The sequence below is a fragment of the Tauraco erythrolophus genome, chromosome 14, assembly GCF_009769465.1.
Source record: "Tauraco erythrolophus isolate bTauEry1 chromosome 14, bTauEry1.pri, whole genome shotgun sequence".
NCBI lineage: Eukaryota > Metazoa > Chordata > Aves > Musophagiformes > Musophagidae > Tauraco > Tauraco erythrolophus.
Window position 1 is genome coordinate 22,394,063 of NC_141478.1, and position 22,273 is coordinate 22,416,335.

Sequence of the window (22,273 nt, forward strand, 5' to 3'; positions counted from 1 at the left end):
CAAGGCGGCGCGTCCGCCGCGCCTCCAACACCGCCCGCGCCGAGCCGAACGACTCGCTTCGAGACGCGCTTCCCGCCGCCGGCCCGGCCCCCCCCCGCCCCGCTGCGGCCCCCCGCGGCTGAACGAACGGCCGGCGGCCCCTCACCGGCGCGGCGCGCGGCTCCGCCATGGCTCCGCCGGCGGGAAGGAGCGCTCCGTCCCCACAGGCACCCACCGCCGCCACTTCCGGGACAACCATAGAGCTGCGCCGCGCTGCGCACCACGGGAAGGCGGCGGCGGCGGGAGGAGCCGCCATGAGAAACACGGAACTCGGGAAACGATCCAGGTTTATGCGGAACGGGTTATGGGGTTCCCTCCCCCGGCGGGAGGCGGCCGCGGGTCCCTCCGCAGGGGCGGAGCGGCCCCGAACCCCCCGGCAGAGCTGAGGGCGCAGGGAGGGATTTGGGTTTTTCCTCATTTGAGGGATTTGGGTTTTTCCTCATTTGAGGGATTTGGGTTTTTCCTCATTTGTGTTTTTTGCACAGAGGAGGCTGCAGAGCTGCCCGCTGCAGCGGGGGGTGGTGGGGCTGGTGTCCTTCCCGGGGGGAATTCCTGGAAAGCTGTAGGAGAGGAGCAGCAGCAATTCCCACAGAATGGGGGTTTGATCAGTCACCTCATGCTTTGTCCACAGCCATCAAATGGAAGACAGCACGGGCCAGGCTGGAATATTCCGTCTGGGGGACATGAAGGAAAACGCCTGACACCACGTGGAGTCGGAGCTGCTGCTCGCCAGACAAGCACACAGAGCTTTCAAAAGCATTTTAAGGCATGAACAGGGAATTTTGGGGAGCCCAGGAGAAGCCATCCAGCCCCCACTGGCCGGCAGACACCAACAAAAGGCAGCGCTCACCTCCATGCCTCCACGCAGCCCTTCTCCATCCCACCCCTCGCAAGCCGCGGGAGGAAGAACGCAGGGAAGGAGGCTGTGGTGCAAATATTCTCACTCGTGATTCCCACAGGGAGCGGGGCTGGAGTAAAAAGTAGGCAAGTGGGACAAAACTGCAGCACTAGAAGCATCGGTATCCATCAGCGAGGGGGCTGAAATGAGTTGGGTGCCAGCTGGAAACAGCGTTTCACGTTACAGACCTGCCTGCCATCTGCCTTTTTATTATTATTATTATAACTTGGCCCCTTGGCAAATTGATTCCCCCCTGAAGCTGGGCAGATTGGCAGAAAGCTTTGAGGACACTAGCCTGGCGCAAAATACCACAGAAGGAATTCCTATACAGGAGTAAATTTAATAAAACCACCACCAATTGTTTACTTTAACATAGCTCTTGTTACAGAAATCATAAAAATGGACTCAGTAGCTCTAACTCATTAGTTCTTTCCCCTTTTAATTGAAAAATACCCCAGATTTCAACTTCTACTGCACTAGATGGAGTGTTAAATAGTTGCCAGGACAGTATGCCCAGTAACTGAGCCCAAAACAAACACAAAGACAATTCCATCATCTTTCCTTTTCAATGTTACGACTCGTTATAATGTAAGTGAAACTTAAAACAGCAAGGAACGGTCCATTTGACAGATGAAAGGGGGAGGGAGAGGAGATCCACAGCCGAAATCTTTCCGTAAGTCTTTGAGAAGTGGTGCAAAATACCCCTCCTTTTCCTGCCTCGGAATTAAAAATAAACTGAAACACACACGCAAACACAGAGAGCCTCTGGGTTCAGAGCGTGTGTCCTGCGTGCGTGGATGGGAAAAGCAGAGTTGGATTTGGGCAGGTATCAATCTGGGGCTAAAACCAAAAAAAAAATGAAAGGCAAAGCATCCTGATTCCACAGCGTACATCGGGCACTAAGGCAATGCACACCGGGTGACCCAGCGTCAGGAGCTGCGCGCGAGGGGACGGGTCCGTCGCCAGCAGTGGATACACACACAAAACCGGGGAGGCCGTGGACAGAAAGGAACTGCAGGAAGAGGAGAAACCCAACTTCTCTGGTAAAAGCCTTCCAAAAAAATATTGAAAAAAAAAAAAAATACTACACCAGCACACGCTTCCCCCACCCCATCCCAGGGAAAACAAAACGAAACAAAAAAAAAATAAACTGAAAGAAAATGCACAGCAAATAGACATAATCTTGAAGATTTTTAAAGAATAAATATTTTTTTGTAATTAAACATTATGCAAACACGTGCCACGCTTGCTCTTTGTCCATGCATATGCGCTATATACAACTTTGAAAAATACTGTGTTGTCCTCTTTTTGTTTTAAAAGTCATATACAAAGTTTTTTGTTTCTTTTTTTTTTTTTCTTTTTTTTCTCCTTGCTGTGTACCCCCCCTCCTCCCCTCCCCAAGAATCACCTTTACAATGAGCCAATCGACATTCATCCGTGTACTTAGGTGGCAGAGAGGAGGAGGGGGGCAGGAGAGCCATCCCCCCCCCCTTACCAAAGTACATCAAAATGGCTGGTTTGGACATGGAAAGCAGTGTCAAGAAACTGGTTTAAATTTCATCTGTACTACACACAGGAAAAGAAAGATAGAAAAGAAAAAGGAGTCTGCTTGGAGAATGAAGCTACGTTACAAGTTAAAGTTGGAGGGTTTTGTTGTTGTTGGGTTTTTTTTAGTGCGTCTGTCACACTCTTATTGGCCGCCTAGAATACTGTTGTACAATGGTTTATCTACCTTTGTTGTTTTTTTTTTTATTACAATATAATTTACTTAATTTTTCTGTTAACAAAACAGAATCCCGGTACTACAGACCAGCGGTGTAACAGGCGTAGCGCCTCGTGTGTGGTTTTTAATTGAATCGCATGAGCACTCTAGATGGTCAAGGTTTCAGAGTTCGTTTTGTGCGGGGCCACTCTCAGTCCTCAATGTACTCCCACAGGTCCTTCTCGTAGCCTTCATGCACGTGCTGCAACAAAACCCTTCGTCGACTCTCGCAGTATCTGCAGCGAAGAGGAAGAGCACAGGGAAAAAAAAACAACAACGGGTGAGGAAACGCAGCTCATCCCCAGCACGGAGTAACACAAACTACGTTAAGCCGCGCTTCCCGAAGGAGGAGATCCCCCGAGAAGGGACTTTGTAGCCCGTTAACAGCACTAATTAAGACTCCAGTTACTCCAGTCACTCAACTCCAGGTCCCTGGCTGGAAAAACAGCGTGCAAATTTAGAGTTTCCCACGCAATATATCCCCAAAGCCCCTACAGCCGAGAAACCTCCGTTAATAACCGAAAAAGGAAGACGCGGCGGCTGCAGTTTGCAAAAGCCGGAGCACGGGTTAGCAGTGACACCCGAAACGGGACCAAGCTCTCCTCAAACGTGGGCTGGCGCCTGCTCGGAGCCATATCAGGATAATAAAAATCCAGGAACTAGCTGGATCTTAACCTCGGGAGCACTGACCCGGTTTTGTTCCCCTCCGAAGTCCCGGTGGAGGTGGAAGCGGTCAAGCTGGCTACAGAAAGGGTTACGGGTCCGGTTGAGGTGCAAGTTTCACCTCACAACACAACTCCTGGGTCTCAGAGGAGCACTAAGCCCTGCAAGGTCTTCCCACCTACTCTCACTGAAAGAAAGCTGCAAATAAAACTGATCCCAGAGTTAGGCACGGTCCTGCCAGGATCAATGACACTGAGGAGAAGCGCTATCATAGGAACATATCAAAAGATGCCACGTTCATTTCGGGTGCGTTAGCCAACTAAAGATAAAAAGCAGAGAAGCGTTTAAAGCGTTCAGGTTCCAAGAGCAAATCATGAATAAGCAGCAGGCACTTCTGGATTAAACCCCTTCTAATGCCAAAGCCAACATCATCTTTAGGCACACGGGCGACAAAAGAGCTCCCCAAGGCCCCGGGCACAGCCGGTTCATGGTTTGGCAGCGCTCAGCTCAGAGAGGGGTGCTGAGAAACTGGCACCCAGGAGCTGACTGGCGAGTTACTGCGTCCCGCTGGGAATTTTGCAGTTCAGTTTCCGTAGGCGTGCGGGGTCCAACACAGCAGCCCCAACTGAGAAACACCCTGAGCTTAACGCGCAGCCCTAGTGCTGCTACCACAGTCAGTATCTGCTCGGGTTTAGCTGAATAAAACTCCTCTGGCTCTTCTCATTGCTATCTATTCCTGTTGCAACAGGAATCACCGTACACAAAGTCCCGCTGGTTTTCCGAAGTGTGCGATCGCCGACATGCAGAGTTTCTGCTTTCCCAACTTCTGTTAGGTGGCTGCTGGCGGTGGGGGTTTAATCCTGTTTTCTAGAAATCATAGAATCATAGAATGGTTAGGGCTGGAAGGGACCTTCAAAGGTCATCTAGTCCAACCCCCCTGCAAGGAACAGGGATATCTCCAACTAGATCAGGTTGCTCAGGGCCTCGTCCAACCTGGCCTTGAATGTCTCCAGGGATGGAGCATCCACCACCTCTCTGGGCAACCTGTTCCAGTGTTCTACAACTCTCATGGTAAAAAATTTTTTCCTAATATCCAACCTGAATCTACCTCCCTCTATTTTAAAACCATTACCCCTTGTCCTATCACAACAGGCCCTCCTGAACAGCCTCTCCCCATCCTTCTTGTAGGCCCCCTTGAGGTACTGGAAGACTGCTATAAGGTCACCCCGGAGCCTCCTCTTCTCCAGGCTGAACAGCCCCAACTCTTTCAGCCTGTCCTCATAGGAAAGGTGCTCCAGCCCTCTTATCATCTTCGTGGCCCTCCTCTGGACCCTCTCCAACTGGTCCATGTCCTTCTTATGTTGGGGACTCCAGAACTGGACGCAATACTCCAAGTGAGGTCTCACGAGGGCAGAGTAGAGGGGAAGAATCACCTCTCTCGACCTGCTGGCCACGGTCCTCTTGATGCAGCCCAGGATGTGGTTGGCCTTCTGGGCCGCAAGAGCACATTGCCGGCTCATATTGAGCTTCTCGTCCACCAGTACTCCCAAGTCCTTCTCCTCAGGGCTGCTCTCGATCCATTCTCCGCCCAGTCTGTATTTGTGCCTGGGATTGCCACGACCCAGATGCAGGACCTTGCACTTGGCCTGGTTAAACTTCATGAGGTTGGTACGGGCCCACCTCTCCAGCCTGTCGAGGTCCCTCTGGATGGCATCCCTCCCTTCCAGCGTGTCGACGGCACCACACAGCTTGGTGTCATCGGCGAACTTGCTGTGTCTGTGCAAGCTCAGAGAGCGGAACAGCTGACACCAAATCAGCTAAGAGGTCAGTTCCCACAATTTCCCAGAGCTCTTTAAGCCCAGTTCAGTAACATCCATGGTCCCGGTCTTGCATCAGTACACCGTAACCAAAGAGCACCATGCAGGACAGGATTAAGACATGACTGAACTAGTCAATTAAGGACCTGCACAGGCTTGACAGATGCATACTTTCTTCCCAGAAACATGAAGGCAGGTTTGGAATACTATGTTTTCCAGCAATTCAGGCTATATTAATAGGTATTAATTTCTCTGGGTAGCTGTTACCAACCGTAGAAGAGCATCCAGGTTCAGAGGACTTAAGTGAACAAGCAGCTTGATCTCAGACACCCTTTAAGACCACCATTAAGTTGATAACTTACAAAACATCTCAAAAGAGAAAGGCTGGTAAGTCTTGTCCAGCCCCAACCGTGCTGCCAGACTGCAGCAAAACGGGCCAAGGGCCCAGCACAGCTTACAGCTACTCCCACTCCCCAGAGTCCTTCAGTCACTACAGCTCACCCTACTTTGGCCTCCAAGATAGGCATAACGAATTTAGTGACTTTGGCAAAACGCCTCGAAAATGAAAGCCATAATCCTGTGACTCATCCACATCTACAGCTTTGGATTTTTCCACTCTGCAGGAGCGATTCCCCTAAGACTGTAAAAAGCATCGGTGTTTGTGTCACCTGGACCCCGGCTCTTCAGTTCTCTTCCCCAGTTCACAAAATCACAGAATGTCAGGGATTGGAAGGGACCTCAAAGGATCATCTAGTCCAACCCCCCTGCCGGAGCAGTTGGGCAGGTTGTTCTCTCCCTCTTCTTTCAGATGGCTTTTCTACACCCGCTTTCTGCACAGATGGACCCAACCCATAAATAAAAGAGCGGATTGCTCTTACGGCGACTCATCCTAGGCCAAAGCTGCCAGCTGGGAACAAGCACTTTGTTCTTTGTCCCTCACTACGCAGGTCCCATCTTGGTCCTGGCCGTTCCCATGTGCTCCTTCTGAGCAGGAACAGCAGTTTATGACAAGCCATTGCTTTTGGTCACAATATTTTTCCATTAGGAGGTTGAATCTTCTAGTTACTGCTCAGCAGAGCAGACGCAAGGCAGAGTGGGGAACCTCTCCCTGCAGGCTGTAACCTCTCCCTGCAGGCTGTCACCTCTCCTGAGGGGCTGGTCCCAGCAGGGGCCCGAAAACATGCTGCCAGCATCTGCAGGAGGGCTTTGGAGCTGATGATTTCAGGGGCTGGCACGGGACACCACTGCTGCTGCTGTTCTCAGATGCCCAGGGAGCGGCTGCTGATCACAATGTCTGGCAGAAGGCCAGCAGCAAACAGCTTCCCAGGGATGAGAATCTGGAGTAAACTGTAGCTTGGTAAGTACACACACCACTACCTGTCACACGGGATGGCGATACAGGTATTCGGGCAGCTTTGAGATAGTTTTTTATTCAAAAAACAAACCTGTACTTATCCTGTACTTTCTGCTTTATGTCTTGCAGCGAATCTTGGGATATATCTCGCTCAAGGTACCCAGAAAGCACCTCTGTAGCATTCTCTAAGTCTGCTTGGTTATTCTGCAAAGATAAAAAAAAAACAAAGCAAAACATAAAAAGGAGTATTTGAGGGACGAAATATTTTTTCTTCAATCCAGCTGAAATCAGTACTGAAATAAAAATATATATGCTGTATAACACTCTAGTAGCCTGCTCTGAGCATCAAAATGAAACAAGTTGAAATTCCTTCATTTTTTCAGAAGAGAATCTGTGTATCCACCAGCAAGTCTTATGCCTTCCTTGATCTGCAATATCCTGCCAAGTCTAAAAAAAAAAATAATCCTTTCCTTACCAAACAATTCACATCCCATTCCGTCTTGTCTATTTATGTTTTACCAGTGTTGGCAAAGCCTCCTCTGACTCCTGGTACAGGCACAGCAGCAGCAGAGCACAGGCTTCCAGCGCTCGGTAGTTCTGCGTGCCCTTTGCTGAGCGTGCAGAACAGTCGCACCCTGCTTAGGTTCTGCACAAAGATCAGCCAAGGACCAGTTTAAATCATAAATGCAGTTTCACCCACGAAGCAGACTGGACCTCCATGTTTAGACCTTCCAGCGCAATTTTTCTGGTAGTGCTCTTGGAAAAAAGCCAACACCAGGGAAAGGCAAAACGCCAGAGTTAGTGCCTTCTTTGCCAGTTCAAAGCTTAAGACACAACTTCAAACCTGCTCCAGCAGAGGAGGCGGAGCATGGTACCCAGCATGGCCTCTAACTTTTGCACAACCGAACATTAAGACAGACTCACTTCTGTACCACTGGGGACAACAGCTTCTCCAAGCATTAAATCCCTATTTTCCTTAGCTCTGCAATCTGAACTCCTGACAACTCTGTTTTCTCCTACCTCAAAGATAATGGACTGATTATTCTTTTTGAGGTAGAAGGCAAAGACGTAAGTGTACATGAGTGTGGCACGACACTGGCAGAGGACGTCGACTGCTTTCTTCAGGAACTGCACCTCGATCCACGACATGTTGTGCTGCTGCATCTCCTCCATTTTCTGCTTCACCTGGGCGTAGAGCTTGTGCTCAAAGCGCAGGCTCTGCATGTGGTTCATGTAGCGGTTGCAGTAGAACAGGTACCTCTGCAGGGCTGCTCTGGATCGCTGTGTTAATTCCCATTAGGGAGAAAGAAAACAAATAGTTAAAACAGAGTAAAGGCTGCGAGAGACGTAAACCCTTCACAAGGCTCTTCCTGACTCTGAGAACGAGCTTCCTTTCCAGAGCTGTTTCCTCTCCTCTCATCTTGGCCAAAGTTGGCTGGCGCCGCTTTGCATGGCACCGTTAACCCTGCCGTTGTGCGGGGGTGAGAGCCAGACCCACTGCAGCTCACTGTCATGGCAGGGACTTCCTACCTCAGCTGTGGCACCCTCACTCCCAACCCTGACAGGCATTAGAATCACATTGCTAAGGCCTGATTAGTTTCAAATTGTGTCATTACAAACAATTAGAAGCAGATTTTTTTTATTTTTTTAATATTTTTTTTTCCAGCTAATACAAAATTGTAATTAAACAATTTATGTGCTTGTGTTAAGAGGGCAACCCTAGGTTGCCTAGGCCATGCTGATTATAGAGCAGGGGAAAGATGCCATGTGCAATGTAGTACAAAAAACCTAAGATGACTCAATACACAGCCATTAATCTCATTTTCTTCTCACTGACACATCAGCTGTAAAAAAAAAAAAATTACAACATGGTCACGCTTAAATTTGTATGTGGTGGTTGTACAAAAGTAGCATGTGTCAGTCAAAGTCATCCCTACCTGCAGGAGCGGGGGCTGCCGGAAATATTCTGGGTTTTGGCTACAATGGTACTTTGACAGAGATGCAGGAAATGGTTTTCTGCGAGCCGCAGCACACGGCATGCAATCCCTCTCCATTAAAAAGGCTTTTGGCTCTATCCATACACGCACTTAACATAGCTGCAACTTCAGCCACAATTTCTTTTATGTCAAGCCTCCAAGTATAGTTCTTGGAAGGAGAGCAGTCTATTCTATTTACATTCAAAAGGTCTGCTGTGTTTAAGCACCGCAGGATTCGCACTAAGGAATCTGCAGAAAAGAGCATTTTAGGAAGGATTGAGGACTGTTGTCTCAGACCCATAGGATTACGACGACTTCATGTGAAGAGCTGCTGTAACACAGCCCAGGGCAGCATGACAGATAACAACTGAGTTAACACGCTCTTTAAATTGGGTTAAAGTGACTTTGAACGGTTTTTTATCGGGCATGAGGCAACACTCCAAAGCTGCCAGGCAATGTAACTGTCTTCTGGATTTGTGCCCAAATTCAGGAAACACTTCAGAGCTCATTTACAGGTTTATAGAAAGCCTGAAAGCACATCACAGGGTAGGTGACCCCCCTTTTATCACCGAAGGTTATGGACTCACCTCCTGTGCATCCCTTGCTGCCTTTGCATCATCCTCGTTGTAGCGATTACAGTTGTACCTGTAACAGGGACACCAATTTCATAGATTTCAGTCCGAAACGACGCACCTCGCACCATGGCCTCCTTGCCTTCCAGCAAGGCACGCTCCTGAACTCACCAGGCAGATCCGTGGGGCTCCCAGGGGCCCAGACACACCCAGCAGAACTCCGCTTTGCAGTTCTGGTTCCGACAGACCATGTGGTTGCAGCCCCCGTCCTTCTCGATGGTGACGTGGCATTTCGGGCATTCCTGTTCACAGAGAGCACCGTTAGCAGGGAAAGCACGGAACCCACGGAACCCACGACAGTCTTGGGAACCAGAAAGGCTCCCGTGGCAGTCAGAGATCGCACGTCAAGCGAAATGAGTGATTTGCTTCTTCCCTTTCATCATCGAGATCCTCTTCCGAGTCAGGAGCAGCTAGATAGCAAAAGAACCCCTAAAGAATAACACATTTTATCTCAGCTACTATCATAGTGGGACACCGGATGGGTAATTTCACGACCTTCTCCAAAATCTCAGCAGCAGGGATGGTCTATAACTGCTCTGGGGAAGGCATCTCGCTTGCCTCACCATCAAGCGTTTGGTCTCCTTCAGCACTCAGAACTGACAAACGCCCAACGGTGAGCTGGTATCACGCTGTTATCAATCCCAGACACCTGCAGTTGTAAAACGCCATCCAAAAAGCAGCTGAAAACATGCAGTAAGACTCTATCGTGCTTCAAACAAAAAAAGCTTCTGTCAGCTAAAAAGACACTTCTCCTCCTGGGGCATTTCCACGTTTCCTATCAGGCCCCTTTTTTTATTTTCCCCTTCATGTGACACCTCAGCTGAAGACTTTTCTACAAAAGCCCACATGGGGCTTCCCTTTCAGGTGTGAGGCCTTTGACAAATACGAGGATATTGAAGAGCAGCACTGCACAGGGAAAATCTTTAGGGAATAGGGTTTTTTTTAATAACACCAACATCATTCTCGTACATCGCCAGCATATAGCCACGTCTTCAAACGACGTTCAACTCATGTAGAGCAGAAGAGCTGATTTCTGTAGCACCCCAATGAGTACACAAAGTTGTAGGACTATACTAAGCAGTCCCTACGAGCGGAGAAAGCCAGTCCAACTCCCTTCTGCTGCTTGTTGCTGTCCCTGTGGCAGTTCTCTCGTGCTGGGACACAAAGCAGCTGCAAAAGAGCTGGGTGAAAAACAAACCACAAACAACGAAACAAAAATAAAACCCAAAAGTATTTTAGCCTGGATGAATTCCTCCACAGCTACGCCAGCGTTTACAAAGTTTTGCAAAAGCCAGTTTTATCTTCCAAGGCAATATATATAAAAAACGTTACCGAAATGAGTAATCCACACTCGTGTAAAACCAGCTGCAGCTTTTGGGTCAGAAGTGTGCAAAATCCCATCCCCAGTTTGGAGCACACCTGTTTCCTAACCAGAGGAGACATCGAGAGCACCGTTTCCTATTCCAGCATTCAGATAAACACTCAACAATGGAAGAAACCAACTCATACAATCAGTCTAGAACTGCTACTTCTTGCACATCCACAACTGTCACTACATTTTCATACGAGTTTGCCTATTTGTCCTGTAAAACCAGGAGAATTTGCACACTGAGGAGTACTCAGAAGATAACTCAGGAGGTGCGACGGACCACTGTGGTCTCCAGATGTCAGACGTGGCCCTTCCCGCTGCAGGGAGGGAGGTTTGCCGCAAGGTAAAGCAGGTTACAAGGGAAAAAGACATGAGACACATTAACTTCTTTTTGGCCAAAATAATTCAAGTGCCTTCAGCTGGTTTTGCTTCCTGATGATTGCAAGTTTGCAGACTTGAGCACTGATGACAAGTAAGGCTCCTTACAGCAGCTTGCCCCTAACTTTGAGGTTATCCTTGCTTCAAGCTGGAAGCTGAACTTGATGACACTCCCTTCCGACCTAAATCATTTCATTATTTTGATCTCCCCAGCAACGGCAGAGTGCTCCACTTGAGCGCTGCCATCATTTCGTCCTCTTCAAAATCCTGTTTTGGTTCTACTGCCTGATCCTGAAGAGGAAGAGTTAAGGACTGAGGAGAAAACAGGTGACATCCCACACAACCAGCAAGGTTTTCCTATAAAAGGAGTTGCTATTAGAGCCCTCCTCTTCAGTCAAGAAGGGCAGCATTCCCATCCCATCAACAGGCCACAACCCCAGGGCTTGGCCTGAGTAAGATGCCAAAGCTCAGTTTCCAGCCAGAAGATCAGGTTTGTTGTGCAGTTGATAAGATTCCCCCAGATTTGAGGAACTACTCAGGTAGTTTGATGGATGTTTCTTTCTGCAGTCACACCTCTCAGTCCATCCTCGTGCTCTGTCAGTACACTGCACACTAGCTGGCCGCTTACTTGTTTTGGTTCAGGTTTTTTTAGGGGCTGGTTGTCACTCCGATGGGTTCAAGCAGCAAGCAGGCACACAAAGGGACTTTTCCAGCTCTGGTTTCCTCCCCATCGCCTGTGTTTGTCCTACAACCAGAGTACCTGCACTACAAACAGAGTAAAAGAAGCAGAGTAGCTCCCTTGCAGCCCCTCTCACACCAACCAGAAGGAACAACATCAAGATGTTCTGCTGGGCTGTCCATTGGATGGGTACGCAGCCCGGTAAGCTCGTTCCCAACTAATCAACGCAATTCTTGAACTTCAGAGGCACAAACGGTCTCTCCTTTGAGCACAATACAGTATCCATTTTCCTCTTCCAGGCAGCCCTCCTCCCTCTTCCAATCCTGCACCAACACCTCAGGACCCAAACTTAGGTTTATCCCATCGATGCCCTTCACAGCTGTGAAGATCCCAGCTCGTTGGCTCGTCAGCCAGGGCGCGTTTTGCTGTTATGTACCAACAGCAGCACTGCGCCCCCGTCACATCGTGACACAGCTCTCCCGTCACTCGGACACCGATCCCGGGGCACGCGGCAGTGGATGGTCTTTCAAGAGAAGACGGCGGTCGCGGAGTTGCGCGGTTTCCTCTGGACACATCTCGTCTGACGAGATGCCGACATCCACGTGCCTCGGTGGAAGATGCAGCTAATCCGACCACCAGCTGCAGCGATCGCTCCTGCTTAGGGAAAAATCCTACAACTAGAAGAAGAAAGCAGTTCCCAGATGACCTGCCGAGCTGGAGAGGTGCAGGGAGGCACGTCCACAACCACGAGGATGTGGGGCCATCCTCATCCGCACCTCGGCTCAATCAGGAGCGCTGAAATTCTGCTCTCCTCTCCAACGACAAGATCAAGCTCTTGGGTGTCTCGATACCGTGCCGGCGCTTGGGGCTTCTAGCCCTGCGATGCAAAATTAAACCAAAAAGACCCTAATTACAGCTCTTTGATTACAGGGAACGCCATCTTTTCCAAGCCTTTGTACGCCTGTCAAGCAAAGCACAAGGAAGACGGATTACACAGCAAGCTACGCAGATGCGTGAAGCTGTGTAAAATTTGAATATTATTACCAAAAATTAAGGAAAAGCCACGAGAAGAACACGCGGAAGAAACGCTGAACACCAGCGGAAAGAAAAAAAGCAGCAACTACTCAAGCCACCAACGCAACGAGTGGGAGAGATTTATAGATTAAGGAGGATAGGGAAGGAAGATCTTCTTGGGAATTACGGCTACGCAACAACATAATAGCCAGCAAAGCAAATTACTAAACCGGTAGATTATTCCGCACGTTTTCTGTCACGCCGTGATGCAGAAATGACCTCATTAACATTGTTCCACTCTAAACAATTCGGGGTTGTGCTTACACGCTGCACTTCCAAACAAAAGCCTGGGCAAACCTGGAAAAGGAGAACAATCCCTATTTTGTCATCAAAAAGCTGCATGTACATGAAATACCATAAACCTCAGCTGCTGTTCCATGAATGGGAGGCTGATTGGAAACATATTTCCTATATTTCAGGGCAGGTGAAACCAATTAGTCCTCTCCGGGATGCCCAGAGGCAACTGGTGTACATCAGCCTCCCAGCCACGTTCCCAGCGATGCTTTCACCTATAACCTGTCCTAAAAAAAATAAATCAAATAAATCCTGAAACACCACGGGGATTTCTTAATGCGTTTGAACAAAATCTGAAACCTCTGAACTTCATTATGGTTGGTGCAAAATAGTACACCAGGACAACACCCAGAGCCCTCGAGCAAAGCAGGATATTTAAAATATCCTTTTTATTGCTGATCCGAGAGGAAAAGATGGTACTTTGACATCTCCAGAAAGATGCCATTCACAGTTTTGGCCCAAAACTGTGCTGGTGAGAACTGAAAGAGCGAAGTTCAATGCTGGTGCCCGGGGAGGATCCAGCGGGCTGCCAGAATTTCCACGCGTTAGAACAAGTGTAGGACTTCCAGAAAGTACAGCGGGAACGCATGTCCAGACGTTAAAAAGTGACCTGAAAAGGGAAAGAACTGGGTTCGTGCCATTTTATCTCGCTTGGAGGAGAAAAAAATGGCCAATAGCCTTTTTGGAGGAAGAAAATCTGCCTGTTTTATACATCAGACGTTCAAGTCCTGTCTAGCCCAGAAGATAATGAGATGGTGACATGCCAGGAGCCAAAAGCGGTGAGGCAGGGGCACTTTTAGCATCAGATAAAACCACTTTCATTAACACCAACTCAATTTCCAACAAAAAAACAGTGCCTTGGGTGAAGACCAGCACCATCTTTGTGCCTCTTCCTTTCATATTCCAAGATGCAGAAAGATTATCATCACTGAAAGTCAGGTTTGAAAGAGGTTTGCCCCCCTCCTTTTAGGCAGTCTTGATACACCCTTAAGAGCTCAAAATAAACGCACAAATCCAAGTTTTCTACATTTCTCACTCCTTGGAAGGTCCACTTAACACAAGTGCCTGATCTATGTGGGTTTTTTATTCCCAAAGCCACACGAACCAAACAATACCCGAAACCTGCCTAGTTTACTCAAGACAGGAAGTATTCAAGAACCAAATTTGTACAACTGAGAAACAAAGCAACATGCAACATCTTGGACTATCTCTTTGCAAGCAGACTGAAAATTAAAAGCTTGATAAAGAACTTGTATTGGCTTATCTCAAATTTAAATTAATTTAGTTTAAAGTAGCTTATTTTAAGGAAAAGGCCACCTACTCCAGCACACCCTCAGCTGCAAGGGCTGCATCTTTTGTAGAAGGAATTCAGTACAGGTCTCCTAAGTGCAAATAAATGAATGCAAAAAAAAGGAAAAAAAAAACAGGAGACCACAAAACTGGCTATTCAAATCTCCTTGTTTTTCATTCAGACCATTCTACATAATTCATCCAAAAACGCATCACATCACTCCAGTTTGTGAACAGAAACCAATTCAGCTGGGTTTCACTTTTCCATTCTCTGATACAACAATTGCCTAATTTTCCTTTCCTATTCTGTCTCCCAGGGCAAGCTGGAACAAATGTATCTCACATTCTCCTGCTGCAAAGGATTAACCAGATTTCAAGCCCACATTCCAGGAGGACTGGTATTTTCCTCTTATACCTTCATCTTGGTAAGACAGGAATTTTTCTTCCTTGAATGAGGACCACATGGGACAGGACTAGCTCAGCATCATGCCTGGAGGACTCCAGAAAGCACTTTCCAAAAACTAGAAATAGCAATGCAGACCATAGTAGCAATTAAATTACTCGGAGAGTTTTTCCCACTGAAAACAGGGATTTTTGCATCTGATGGTACCTGATCTGAGCTCCCTTCTAGGTTCTTCAAACTGAAGAAATTCGACACAGAATTTGGGCTTTCACCTGCAGTTGCTGAAACAAACAGCTGTGAAGGCACAAGACATCCCTCCCCAAACACGACTGCCCCATTCTCCTGCTAGAAATAGGGCAGAGAGAGAGTAAGGACAGATATACTGCATTTAGCTCCGGGGCCCCCAACACAAGAAGGACATGGAGCTGTTGGAGCGAGTCCAGAGGAGGCCACGAAAATGATCCGAGGGCTGGAGCACCTCTGCTATGGAGACAGGCTGAGAGAGTTGGGGCTGTTCAGCCTGGAGAAGAGAAGGCTCCGGGGAGACCTTCCAGCACCTTCCAGTCCTTAAAGGGGCTACAAGAAAGCTGGAGAGGGGCTTTGGACACAGGCGTGTAGTGACAGGACACGGGGCAATGGCTTTAAACTGAAAGAGGGGAGATTTCCATTAGATCTAAGGAAGAAATTCTTCCCTCTAAGGGTGTCGAGGCACTGGACCAGGTTGCCCAGAGAAGTTGTAGATGCCCCATCCCTGGAAGTGTTCAAGGCCAGGTTGGATGAGGCTTTGGGCAACCTGGTGTAGTGGAAGGTGTCCCTGCCCATAGCAGGGGGGTTGGAACTATATGATCTTTGAGGTCCCTTCCAACCCAAACCATTCTATGATTCTATATATGCACGTTCCAGCTGTGCAATTCCTATCCCAGCATACTGCCACAACCTCACACTATGGCAGGAAAGGATTTTACTTGGGTCCTCTCCCAAGAGCAGCAGGACTGTGTCGCTGTCAGATAGGCACTTGGCTTTCTCCATGGCTTTGGCCAAGGGCCAGCAGCCGATTCAGGCATGAGGAGGTGGTGGTTGGTAGCCCCGCAGCTCTGGGCCGATCCGGTTCTCCAGAGGCTGCGAAGCTCCGATCACATGTGTTCCAGCAGCCAGCACTGCTCGCGCTTCATCGTTAGAGCGGTGTGAAATTACCACCTTCCGCATCTTCGCTGTCCACAAGAAGCCAGAGATCGTTACGAGGGGCGGGTTACGTTTCCTGCCAACTTTCCCCTCAACTGAATGTCGTGTCAGTACGACGGGAGAAGAATTGCAATATTGTCCTTCTGTTAACTCAATTGATATGGATACCATACGACTCCAGGACAGTTGGCTCGCTCACATGTCTGGTGGAATTACTCTGATGTTATTTTTCTTCCTGTTGCTGCTGTACAGCCTGGGCTCTAAAGTATTTTCTTGCTGTAGGAGCATCTCATACGGTATTAGAGGAAGCAGCTTAGATGTCCAAGGACAACAGCTCTTCTGCTGCTGACACCAGACTACAGGAACTAACAGATAAGCTGGGCTGATGCCAGCATGGCTTGGCCACACTCACTTCCCCTCTTCACTGTCCTCTGGATGGGTGTTTCCCCACAAAAAAAAACCTTCTTCATCCAGCCATTCAACACTATTTCTGACAGGTTGAGCTACGCTTTAAATACCAGCCCAACCACTAGCATGGCTCCTACCTGACAAAGCCTAGATCCTGCTTAAAAAAACCAAAGGATTACCACCTTTACAATATTTCTGTCTATGCTTAAGTCTTTGGGCAAGCAAGCTGCAGAAACCATCGTCTTCCTGTCTCAAAGAGAGACGTGTAGCTTCCTAATTCCAGTAGTCAGCGTTTAGCAGCACACTGCTCATGTTTGGTCTACATTAACACACATGCATATATCATTTCAGTTTTTTTATGAGCACAGAATCCAGTAAGGGAAAGCCTAACGTTTGATCATAACCAAACCCAGCAAGGAGAGCTCAGATCCTGGTCTTTAGCAGCACACACCCAGGTAGGGGCAGGTTGAAGACCAACAGACCTACAGCCACAACCAGTATCACACCCCTGAAGGGCAGCAGCAGCACCTGATCTGGCTCCTGAGGGCTTTGTCACAGGCAAAACAGGGTTGTGGCCATTCTGATGTCCCAAATATTTGATACCCAAGGCTAAAAGCTGCTTTGCATGTGTTTACACTCAGCCTCTTCCAGCTACTTGGCTGCCCTTTTTCAAGCGTAATAAGGCAACACCCGAAGATCAAGCGAACTTTGAGCTCACGTGGTTGACTTCTTGAGCCACGACACATCTGCTAACACATCCACCGCAGAAAAAGCCAAGTTGGTTTTATTGAGCAACGTTCTGTCTCCGAGCGGGGACCACACAAGTCTCAGCCCACGAAAGAGGACGAAGCAGCCGAGTCTGCACCATTCCAGCCCGACTTTTCAGCGTGATGGGTGTTCCTGCTTTCACCGTAACGCAGCATTCCAGCTCAATGAAAAATACCACAGCCAGCCCCAGAAAGAAGCCACTGATGCAAACAATACCATCAACCAGTTACACAACAGAGCTAAGAAAACAAAAGCAGCCATTTCCTCACACCCTCCCCACCTTCTTCCACCCTCCTGGCTCCGCAGCCACGAGCTCCAGGTCTGCTCCTAACCCCCTCCATGGCACCCGCAGCTTTTGTTTTCCTGCCACTCTGCCAACCTTTGTTTTAATTTGTCCCAAACTGAACGACTGCTGGAGTTTCGGGCAAAGTTGGGCTAGCTGAAACGAAGACATTTACATAATAAAATCTGAGCAGCTGTTCTGCCAGTCTCTACCTGGAGTCCTGCCCAGCGGAAATGAACAACTCCTCAAGAGGCCGACCCAGGGGATTTAAAGGCAGATGTAAATTATCACAGTCAAATCAAGCCACGGGTGGTGTTAACATGTTTCACACACTCGGAGCGAGCCACGGATTTGCTTAGAGAAGGCGTCAGTGCCAGACAGGAGCCCAAAGACTTAGAACTTGAGCTTCCTTTGGGTCTCCAATTAACTCTTTCTTAGAAGAACAAACTCCACTTAACCCGATTCGAGGCAGTAACACCTATTTGCTCTTCAAACAAGTACTTCAGCGTACTGCAGGTCTGAAGCCTTGCTCTTAACTACTGACACGCGACAGAAAAAACAATCCTAGTACAGGGGAATTAGGCTGTCATTCTTCTTTTCATCTGCCAAGTCTATCTAAAACAGGAGAAAAACCCTCACCTTTGTGTTCGCCGCAATCCAGTTAGAAGTTTCACTGTCATCATCGCATTTCTTAATCCATTTCTTTAACCACTGTTAGAAGAAAGAAAAAAGAGTTACATTTAAATAGAGGAACTGTAAACGATCCCAGGACAGCTGCTTAGATTAAGGTAGTGCTATGGAACACATAAGCACATAGAACCTGGGAGGATGGTGCTGCAAAGCAGTGCAAACAGTAACCAATTTAGTTGCAGACACTTCCTGCAGCACCATCCCGATCCCACAAGCAACCACCACTCAGCACAAACCCTTCAGTGATGAGTTTGCAGTTCTGAAGTTCAACCAGTATGAAATTCCTATGGGACTCAAATACTAAGGACATTATAACAGTGATCTGCTAAAACTGCAGCCGGACCTTCTGTGATGCCTAGTTTTATATCAAGCCAAGTCTTCTCTTAGGCTTGCAATGCTCACTCATGCCCGGACTGTCCACATCACACTTTTTCCCTTTTTTTTTTTCCTTTTAAGCCTTACCAAGAACATGGCTTTATCAAATGAACACAAGCAAGAAAAGCAAAAGACTGCCTGCACCTGTCAGATAACAAACTGACCACATCTAGTCTGGAAAGAGCAGCTAAGCCATGTTAAACCTTTGGAGAGGTTTCCCTCCCCTCTCTCCAAGAAGATTTTTTTGCATTCATCACAAGGAACGCAGGCTGCTCTGTCCCCAAGGCATGAAACCTGGCTGTCCACGAGCTCTGCACAGGCCACGGGATCTCAGGCTCGATTACAGCTTCACGAAAAACCAGCCCAGTTCCGGAGCTCGCTGCATGACAACAGGTCCCAGGACCAAATGAATTCCTTCGGAAGCACCGAGCACCTACAGCAATGCCTACTACAGGAATGCTTGTTGTCAAGTGAAGCATTCACTCCTGAAGCACCTCAATTCCTCTTCAGAGGGTCCCAGCTGCAACAGCCTCCTCCTCCAGACATTTCCCCATGTGGCTGAGGCACTGTTCCTTCCCAAAGTCCAACTCTGAGGCATCCCAAAGGCATTCAGTATGATTCCGCTGATTCTTCTCGATCTAAACAGGTGAACTACTATGCTCCTTGATGTGCACAGCTGCAAAGCTTGTGCTTCATTTCTACACGTCTTGCACATCAACAGACTTTAAACTTTTCAAAGTCACGCGTTTAGAAAGGAACTTTGACGTGCTCACCTTGCATTTAACAGGATCATGCCAGTTTTCACCGCAGTTAAAGCTGTAAAGGAAAGAAAGGAGAAAAAAAGTAAAAGTATAATCATCTACCTTATTTACTTAACTAGGTTAACACCGTGTAAGCTTTCTTCTGGTTGTTCTGCTGAAAGACCAAAGTCAGTCCTAAAGAAATATTATATGTATCAAAAAAAAAAAATCCCTCAAATCCCTCACGGCCATTCCGGCGCAGTATATACCTCAAGACATTTTGATTCTCTACAGTGCCTGCAGTCGAGAACCTCACCTAAAATGAAACCACTTGGCTGAAGGCCGTCTCTCAGCAAAAGCCACATCTCTCTCTGTGTCAAAGGAGGACCGAGAGACAGAGAGCAACAACTACGTAGTGATGGGCTCTGCAACCAGCTGTGCCTAATCCTGGCCTATCATTTGAAGCCCATCCCCTCCCCATACTTCTCCCACCACCGAAACCACATCCCGATTATAACGACTTACAGAACACATACTAACAGACTTTCAAAGCGGTAAGTAAAAAGCAGCATCGACTTCTTTGACTTGATTATTCTTACCAAAACTGACGTCCACATTTGCAGCGAACGGGTTTCGCATCAGGATATTGGACTTTAACGACGTGGTGGCAATCTGGGGCAGGACACCATTTTAACAGTCGATTACACTATGAAATAAAGCAAAAAAGAACCTATAATAGAAAAAGGATGCTACACAAGGATCCTACCTGCCCTTCATCTCTTTTTCATCCTTTTAACTACGATCTTCAGTCACATCCCTCCTTCCTGTCTTACCAGTCCTCTGCAATAAGAGTGCTGTCTCCTCAATCTAAGCTTTTACTTTCTTTCTACTGAAGGAAAGCTGGAATACGATCGTCACCTCTTCCCTGTCAAATGGCCTCTAAGGAACGATGAGGAGCGTAAACGCTTCTGCTGACCTCCCAGCTCACCCAGAGAAAATACTTGAAGAATATGAAGCTATGAAGCTTTCCACTGAAAAAAACATGTCAATTTGTTTGCAACTACCCATGTCTGTTCCACTGCTGCAGCAGCCTTTCCGAAAACACTCACTAGTTGTTTTTTGTTGTTTTTTTGTTTTTTTTTTTTTTTTTTTTTTTTTTACAAGCACCACTTTAACACCCCTTGAACACCATCTCATTGCCTGCTCCTGCTGTACTGCAGGAGCAGTGTCTGTACTGCTACGCTTTCACCGATTTTTCAGTCTGCAACATGTGCTAAGCTCCAGTGTTGCATTAAAAAAAAACAAACACACAACCAAAAACCACCGCATCCATCACTTCAAACAAGGAGTGAAAGCTTGATCCCAGTAAGAATTTATATACCAGGCTGTACAGTGAATCTGAACGTATACAACTGCGAAACTGGGACGGTGGAGAATCTTCCAAAGCACCTTCCTCTAAATTTATTTTGATTTTGAGGTTGCAAAGCTACTAGTATTTTGCTGAAAGCCATTTTGCAGCTTTACTTCAAATGGGAAATGTTTAAGGCATGCTCTTGTTTATAATAATAATTCCTGGGTTTCGGTCTAAAGTATCTGAGGAAACATTCCAGAACTATAAATATTAAGTGCTCCTCAGAACTTACATATTGAACAGCTTCTGTGTTCTCCTTATCTGCAGCTCCTTGCTATATCTCCAGGTCTTTCATCCTGCAGATATTTTAATATTTTCCTACAATTATACCTGTAACTAAATGGGCTATAGAATAACCCCTGCACAGCCTCTACCTTGGAGTCACACTTGATGAGAGACTATGTAAAAAAAAAAAAAAAATCTGCTCTACAGTTATAAACAAGCCTCACTTCTCTGGTTTGCTACACACGTGAGAAAAAACCTAAAAGCCATTAAAAACTTCAAATAAAACAACTCACCTCTACAAAACTATTGGTTATTAAATGCTGGTACTTTAATTTAACCTTGGAATCTGTGATCAGACGCCTGTGGAAAGGGAAGAAACACAGAAAAATTATTGTAGTAGTAAACTCATATTTTCCATACATAACCAGTAACTAAGACAGATAAATGGGTTTGATTCCTCCTACGCTTGCAGGTACTTTTTTGTACTTCTCTGTTGTCTATTTGTTTATACTATTATGAAAACTACAAATATTGTATTCAACTACTACTATTAGCTCTAGAATCACACAGAAAGCTCATGCAGTTCAAAATAACTGAACCTCTTGGCGTGGGGATTTTTATTTTAAAATACTTTCCTGAAGAGCCCAAGAACCAAAGCAAACAATTTCATGAGTTCGCTTACATTCAACACGTGCATTTCGTGGCAAATCCCTTCAAAAAGCTCCAGAACAACTGTTGTACGGTTAACACCTTTGGCAGACCTAACGTTATCTGGGTTTCAGTGGAATGCTACAGCTTCAGTCTAAAGGTTTATGTGGTTTTAATCTATTTACCATAAAAACAAAGTTGATTTAAATTCAACATCCTAGAGAGTGTACATAACATCAACTTTACAGTCAGCTCGGAAGCGAGAGAGCAAAAACTACAGCGATAGGAATCCTGTAAAAGCACTTTTCTCCTGGAAACACCAACCCAGCTGGCATTTGCAGATTGTCCAGCCTGGATACATTCAAAATAATTTAGTTATTTATTGCTGAGCACTTTTATATATGTCTTTCTGTTATGACTGAAGTGTCTTCTGCACATATATAAATATAAAGCTGGACTAATACGCGCTTTGAGGTATTTCTGGTTTAAATCATACTGTGGAAAACAGCTTTATACAGGCCATATCATGTTTAAATATTAAAATTAATAGATTATCCATTTCAGGGTGCAGCTAAAACAAAAAAAAAAAAAATCAAGTGTACTCCTGCAGGTTATCACGCCAACATTCATTAAAGAATAGCGCGTGTGACGATGCGATGTTGCGTAAATCCTACCCCTTGGCAGTCTGGGGAGCTCCTCACCAAACAACGTGCTGGTTATTACATAAACACAGCACGTGGCAGCCAAATTCCCAGTGCTAAAATAAAACAAATCAGCTGACAAAGCATCTCATCAGGCCCATGTCCACGGCAAGCCTGCAATTTTGGAGTGAAACTTATTGAAGAAGGGGAAAAAAAAAAATAATCTGAACTTATAATATGAATTATACATTGCATTTTGGTACTCCACACCCAA

The 22,273-nt window shown here is 46.9% G+C and overlaps 2 protein-coding genes across 2 annotated transcripts in view; both read right to left on the bottom strand.

Moving 5' to 3' along the window:
• BBS4 (Bardet-Biedl syndrome 4) overlaps window positions 1–174 on the bottom strand; it is a 41,758-nt gene extending 41,584 nt beyond the window's left edge. Inside the window, exon 1 of the mRNA XM_086620283.1 lies at window positions 146–174. Coding sequence (XP_086476409.1) covers window positions 146–169 — 24 coding nt within the window. The 5' untranslated portion in view covers window positions 170–174. The remainder of the gene's footprint in view (window positions 1–145) is intronic.
• A 1,935-nt stretch (window positions 175–2,109) lies between these two features.
• ARIH1 (ariadne RBR E3 ubiquitin protein ligase 1) overlaps window positions 2,110–22,273 on the bottom strand; it is a 64,222-nt gene continuing 44,058 nt past the window's right edge. The window contains exons 6-14 of the mRNA XM_086620287.1: window positions 21,004–21,070; window positions 19,674–19,780; window positions 19,108–19,150; window positions 17,909–17,980; window positions 9,253–9,383; window positions 9,097–9,154; window positions 7,554–7,814; window positions 6,625–6,737; window positions 2,110–2,935 (exon numbers count right to left, since the gene is read on the bottom strand). Of these exons, the coding sequence (XP_086476413.1) occupies window positions 2,851–2,935; window positions 6,625–6,737; window positions 7,554–7,814; window positions 9,097–9,154; window positions 9,253–9,383; window positions 17,909–17,980; window positions 19,108–19,150; window positions 19,674–19,780; window positions 21,004–21,070 (937 nt within the window). The 3' untranslated portion in view covers window positions 2,110–2,850. The remainder of the gene's footprint in view (window positions 2,936–6,624; window positions 6,738–7,553; window positions 7,815–9,096; window positions 9,155–9,252; window positions 9,384–17,908; window positions 17,981–19,107; window positions 19,151–19,673; window positions 19,781–21,003; window positions 21,071–22,273) is intronic.